Below are 7,054 nucleotides of genomic sequence, written 5' to 3'. Positions count from 1 at the left end.
AACTTATGTGGAAGATTCTTCTCTCTCAACATACATCTTACCATATTAAGCAAAGTTCTATTTCTTCTCTCAAGTGTACCATTGTGTTGAGGAGTATATGGAGCCATTACTTCGTGAGCTATACCCTCATTTTTATAGAAATCTTCAAACTCATGTGAAGTATATTCACCACCACCATCAGTTCTAAGCAATTTAATTGAACTATCATACTGTTTTTCCACTAACAGTTTAAATTGCTTAAAAATGCTAAACACTTCACTCTTTTTCTGTATAAGGTAAATCCACATCTTCTTAGTATAGTCATCTATAAAGGACACAAAATAGGAATTACCTCCGATGGATTTGGCTTCAAAGGGTCCACACACATCTGAATGAATGATAGCAAGCTTCTTTGTTGCTCTAGTTGGTATTGCAGACTTATATGACTTCCTTGGTTGCTTTCCTTCACAGCATTTTCCACATATTTTCTTTGGCTCTTCAATTTGAGGTAAGCCAACCACCATATTCTTCTTCTGCAACATCTTCAAGCTATTGAAGTTCAAATGTCCCATCCTCTTGTGCCATTTCCACGTTATATCATCTACTTGTGCAACTAGACATTTTTGATCAATAGAGTTCACACCAACCTTGAAAGTTCTATTGCTTGTCATAGACACTTTCAATACTACCTTCTCTTTGCTATCAAAAACTTCCATGTAACTTCCCTTCATATTCATTGAGTAGCCCTTCTCCTAAGCAAGTTACTCTTCATTTGTGGAACATAGAGTACATCACTCACTACTACTTTTGTTCCGTCTTCCTTCTCACAGTTTTGTCAATTTCACAAAACCATTCTAAATGATTTGTCATGTGATTAGAGCACCCTATATCCAAGTACCACCATTCTACTCTGCCACCTTCAATAACTGTCATCAACACATCACTTCTTCATCCATTGTTGCCATTAATGCAACAACTTCTTCATCAGAGTCCCCCGCTAACTGGGTGTAACATCCCAATTTTTCGTAAATAAATTTAAAAAGCTTTTTAGTAAAAAAATAAATAAATAAATAAATATAGAGCAAATAATAGGCTGAGTACCCTAGGTATAAATAGTTATGTTAAGTCAGCTGCCTCCTTTTGGCCTCATTTTCGTTTTCCCCTTCTCCTCTCAAAACCCTTTCTTTTTCCCGCAGCCCACCAAACCAGTCTCCGAAAAACGACGATCTCGAACCCGTTCACCGTTGGATCGTCGTGAAATTTGAGTATCATGTTCGCAACAGAATTCCGAGAATTCTCACCGTTGGGAATTTTAATATCATGTCTGAACTGAGAGAAACACCCTTCGCATTGTAGCCTTTTTCTTTCCCGCAGAAACCCAGAGCTGTCTTGGTAAAACTACGATCTCGGTTTCGTTAACCGTTGGATTATTGTGGAATTTGGATATGTTGTTCGAAATTCAATTCCGCACGCTTCCACCGTTGGGATTTGCGAGATAATATTCGTGGAGGGAGAAAAAGGAATCGCATGAAGACAGTATAAGTGGAGGTTTCAATCTCTTCTCCGTCTCTCTGACGTTTGGGAATTCTATCGGAGCAGTCGGAGGAAAGAATTTCAGGGAACCGCTAAAGATGTTGCTATCCCTGGCTGAAGACACGTGAGTCCGCTCAGAGGTAAGGGATGAGTTATTCACAGTTGGGGATTAGTGAGAACATGTGTAGGGATCCTTAGAGGATTAAATTGGGGTTTTATTTTGAGATGTTTATTAAATTGCAATTTTTCCTTTATGATTATAAATAAAATATTGATTTCCTAATGAAAATTGCTTGATAAATTGTGTTCTTGATATTTGTATATTTCGACCTATGATTTTGATATAATTGTGTAATATTAGTTAAGGGGTTTTAGTCCTAATGTTGTGATAGTGTTTTATATAAATTGTTATATTGAGGATATGAAATGATGATTCAAATTGTGAGTATGTGATGAATTGTAGAAGAATATGTTGCTTTGAGATTATAATATTGTTATTGAGATTGAGTATAAGTGTAAAGTTGAACATGTGTTAATTTGTGAGATACGTGTAAACATGTGATGGTGGATTGCCACACTATGAGAAGTGAAATTGTGAATGAGTTCTAGTTGTGGATAAGTGTGTAGTTAACACTTGATGTGAAATTACTTGTGTTGTAAGCTATGAATTGTACAATAACCCGACCAGTGTTATCTTGAGAAAAGCGTTGATGCGCAGTGTTAAAGAGAAAATGTAGGTTTCCTATTTAGGAGCCAGTGTTAAATCATAGTGCGATTGTGTTGAACGTGTTTAAAACACGAGTGTAAGGTCGTGGGTATTGTATAATTCATGAGCAGTGTCTGCATGCAAAAAATTATTTTAGGGGTTGGACCTGAATCAGGAGGGAGAGGCCCTGACGGACTCTTCGGAGTGTAGGCCTTGGGGGTCACCGGGTTTGAGTGCTCCTTTAAGCCTATGCTGATCTCATATGGTTGGAGCATTCTCGCAAAACATCGTGACCCTGACTGGTCTCCCTATGATCTTACTTAGTGAGAGTGACCTGACAAACCCATTGTGTGGTGTGTCTTGTTATGTACTCCTAAGCGCCCCAGGGTGGTTTTTCACTGACATGGTACCACATTGCATATAGGATTGAGTCTTAGCATAACTATTGCATATGCTTGCTAATTGATGTGTTATTATATCTTGATCGAAGTGTGGGATTCTTGTGTAATGTGATTGATAATTGAAAAGTGAATTTTGAATGATGAAGTGGTGAAGTTACGTGAGCTATGTTTAAGCAAGTGGTATCTCATTTATATAATATGTATATTTAACTGTCTTGTTTCTCTATTAGCTAGGAATGTGATAACTCACTCCCTGTGTGTTGTTGTGTTTGGATCCTGTGATGATCTTGAACTTGTGTTCGGGGGAGCAGATGAATAGGTGGATGACTAAGAAGAACCTCATGCTAGAGGACACGGGAACACCACGCTCTGATAGGATGTGACATTAGGATATAGGTTCTATATTAATTGTATGAGACTTATATGATTTTCTTTGAGTCGAGATGACTTTATTATTTATTTGGACAAATTTGAATATGATGTAGAAGAAAGTGAATGTGAGCCTTTTATCCATTTGAAAAGCTGGTATTTAAAAATGTTTTAAAAATACTTTTAATTAATATTTGAATTTTTATTCCTTTATTAATATATATGTGAGGGGTAGAGGGTGTCACACTGGGCCTCTTCATTCCTCTTCCTAGGCACTTTAGGATTCACACATTCATCTGCAAAGTGGCCCTATTTTTTACAGTTATAGCATTGAATGTGTTCCTTGGATTTCTTCTTTCCCTTGCCATCAGTCTCACCTCTTTTCTTCTGAGATTCTTGTTTGGAATTTCCATCCTCAATTTTGTTACTCTTCCACTTTCCTTTACCTTTCTTCTTCCAAGATTCATTACCACCACTTCCTTTTTTCTGAGATTGTGTAAACAACGTTTTCTCAGTTTCTTTCTCATCTTTCTTGACACAATCTCTATTCTTCAATTTCAATTCATGAGCTTCTAACAAACCTATTAAAAGTTCCAATTTCAACGTGTCTAGGTCCTTAGACTGTTCAATTGCAGCAACTATATTATCAAATTTGGGTGTTAAACCCATGATAACCTTTTCAACCTTCATTGAATCAGTAACTGCTTCACAACAACTCTTTATCTGGTTGGTTAATACAGTTAACCTATTCACGAATTGCGCTACTGTTTCAGTTGGTTTCATTTGCAATTGACCTAATTGACACCTTAAAGCCATCAATTTCACCTTCTTGGATCGTCTTGCTCTGGATACCAAACTGTTGGAATTCAATTGATCACTGTATAATTGATTCTACACTTGAACGTGAGATCTTGAGAGAGGAAAGAAAACGAATAACATCAGATTTTGTGAATTTGACAATTATGCCTTTCAGAGAGAGTGAATGCAAAATAGGGAAAAAAATTTCGCAAGTATATGAATTGACTTATTACAATGTGTATTTATAACACTTAGGCAAAACTAAACTAATGGTAAAGCCTAAAAAATACCATTGCCTAATTACAGTTAAATGAATTTTAACTGTTTACAAAACTGATACATAAAGTCTTCTTAATTGCTAATAGGTCCTACACAAGTTTATAATTACACAACAATACTATCAACCATTTCTTCGAAACAGGAAATCTTGGGTGGAAAGTGGACAAATACCGAGTAGAGAACGAACGATAACAAGTGGACGCCAATACAGGAAAAGGACGCGAATATTCGTGGACCCACGTTTCTATCAGCCTTTTTTAATTATAATTTGACTTTTCAACTTTAATTGCGTATCCTTTTTTTCTTTCTTTTAAATATTAATATATGTTATGACTCTGTTTTTTTTTTGGATTGTGAGTTTTGTTGAATTGTTATCGTGTTAATTTCTGAAATCAAAGTCGTCCATAGTTTAGAAACAACAATTAGTTAGAATTATAAAATGCAGAGTCTTTAACAGTAATCTTTAAACATTGTTATTGCGTTCTAACCAATTTTTCTGCAGGGTTCAGCAAATTTTATTAAATGTACTCTTCTTTTTTTCTTTTTTATCAAAGGTTTAAATATCTTTTTACTGCTTATAATTTAGTGATTTTTTAGTGTTTATAAAATTATTTTTTTTCTTACAAATTATATTTTTTTAATTTTCTTTTTTGTTCTTCTGATGTTTTAGATAATAATTTTTACACTTGTCAAAATATTATCTAAAGTATCAAACATAATTTACCAAAACAAAAAAAAAACTTTACATGGATTAGAAACAAAAAAATACTAAATTATAAAGATAAAAAATATATTTAAATTTTTATTAATAGTTGATCTAATTTTCATCCATCTGTCCAAGTATATCTCATCAAGCAACTTATTTTTTCCATAACCCAGTTAAGCGCAAAAATATAGGCACATAATATGTAAGAAAATACTCAACTTTTTGTGTTGCAAGACTATTTGGGAGAATATATACATTGATGTACAGGACAAGCTTTTCCAAATTTCCAACAATTCCACAAATTCCAGTTTGAAACAGGGTAGTTAGAACTTGCATGTCTAGATTTTATATTTTCAAATTAATATTTGTCCGACAATATTTTGCCAAGTGGATTCGTACTTCTTGGTGCAAAACTAATTCGTACTCTATGGCATTGCTGAAAAGAAGAAATGAATTTGGCAGAAATCTACCAAAAAGATCATAAAATAATGAACTATACTTCTTGGACTGTTGCAGCACAATTTTCTTATCCATGATAAAACCAGCAAAGGTTTGGGTTGAGTTATAGAGACATGGCACAAAAGCAATATCTGTCTGCTTTCACTCCTATTATAAAACTGATCATTATGATTTATCTCCCACTATCTATATACACTCTAACATCTTCCTTTCGAACTAATTGTGTTATCAGGTATCTATCCTAACTAAATCATGAAAGGACCATCAATCGGGAAAAGGGAAAGAAAAATAACATGGAACAACACTTTAAACCAATAAACAAAAACGTGATCCATGTTTAGAATCGAAAAACAAGGGAGAAAAGTTTAAATTAATTAATGCAAAATTAAAGATGGTTGTACAACAAGCAAATGAAATGATGCATAATTTCTCTCAGGCTTCAATGCTAACCTATCAGAAAAATCTGGTCAAGTGGTCGTGGAACACACGAAAGTAGAGTTATGTGGTTGTGCGCCAATTAGAGTTCTGGTCAAGTGGCCGTTATTCTTTATTTAGTTAATTATAAAAGTGCGAAATTAGTGGATGAAAACTTCAACAGTCTCTAATTCTTTCGCTTTCCTCTCCTCATAGCTTTCCACATAGTCTCGTGGACAGATTCCAAAATACAAAAAGCAAGGCATTAATCTTTCAGGCAAGTTGTCATACCTAAGGTTCAGCATATCCATTACTCCATTCTTATCCTGTGTAAGACGCCAACTCACTTCCTTGATTCTTGACCACTCTCTTTGTGACTTCTCCTTCTTGGCAACAAGTCCTGCTAAACCAACAATGGCAAGTGGTAAACCCCCACAAGTTTTCACAATGGATCTACCCAGAGGCTCTAAATCAGACGGGCATTCTTCACCTCGAAAAATCTTCTTTGTGAAGAGTTCCCAGCTTTCATTTTCATTGAGGATGGGAAGGTAGTAGGGAAGCGCAGTTCCAGCATAGTATGCCACCTCTTTGATGCGACTTGTTATGAGTATTCTACTACCTGTGTGGTCATCTGGAAGGGCTCCTTTAACCTCATCCCATATTTGGGTTTCCCAGATGTCATCAAGCACTACCAGATACTTCTTCCCTTTCAACCGTTTTGCTACCTTCTTCTTCAGTTCTTCCTCACTTAATTCTTCAAATTCAGATATGGATGACATTAAACATTTGAGAAGGCTGAGAAAAAATTCCTTGGGTCTGTAATGGATGGACACAAAAACCCATGCAAGGCAAGGAAACCGCAGCTGCACTTGATTGTTGTTATAGATCTTACGGGCAAGAGTGGTCTTACCCAACCCTTCCCTTCCAATTATGGAAACAACCTTAAGACGTGACTCACTTTCCATGAGTTCTTGAATTACATCTTCCTCCACCTCCCTCCTTCTTTTGAGGAGTGATTCTGCTTCTGCAGCAGCTCCCTCATGGACAGGGGATGCTCCCAAAATTGACTCAGTCTGACTCCTTATTGCACTGTGTTCTCTGGAAGCAAAACTACCGAGCGGGGATGCTATTGCACTGTCCACTCTGGAAGAAAAAGTATAGTCAGGGGATGCTCCCAAAATTGACTCAGTATCACTCCTTATCATACTGTTCAGTCTGGAACTATAACTCCTTGCATCAAATCTGATATCGGCCTCACCATTGCTCTCATCGATTTCAGTATCCTTATCATACTTATCAGACTTGCTTTCTGAAATGCAAAGATCACGTAGAAGTCATGAATCCGACATGTCTTGACACCACCATCACTCCTCCTTTTTGCCACTTGCACCAAGCTGCGATCCACCAGCT

The 7,054-nt window shown here is 36.1% G+C and overlaps 1 protein-coding gene across 1 annotated transcript; it reads right to left on the bottom strand.

Annotated features, from left to right (window-relative positions):
- Nucleotides 1-5,566: 5,566 nt before the first annotated feature.
- Nucleotides 5,567-7,048, bottom strand: LOC113001040 (putative disease resistance RPP13-like protein 3). Its single transcript, XM_026127660.2, has one exon. It carries the CDS (start codon nt 6,847-6,849, stop codon nt 5,806-5,808), a length of 1,044 nt encoding a protein of 347 aa, XP_025983445.1. The 5' UTR covers nt 6,850-7,048; the 3' UTR covers nt 5,567-5,805.
- Nucleotides 7,049-7,054: the final 6 nt, after the last annotated feature.

This window comes from Glycine max, unplaced genomic scaffold (genome assembly GCF_000004515.6).
Source record: "Glycine max cultivar Williams 82 unplaced genomic scaffold, Glycine_max_v4.0 scaffold_273, whole genome shotgun sequence".
Lineage (NCBI taxonomy): Eukaryota > Viridiplantae > Streptophyta > Magnoliopsida > Fabales > Fabaceae > Glycine > Glycine max.
Note: the sequence above shows the minus strand (reverse complement) of the source record. Positions and strands in the feature narration are given on the sequence as shown.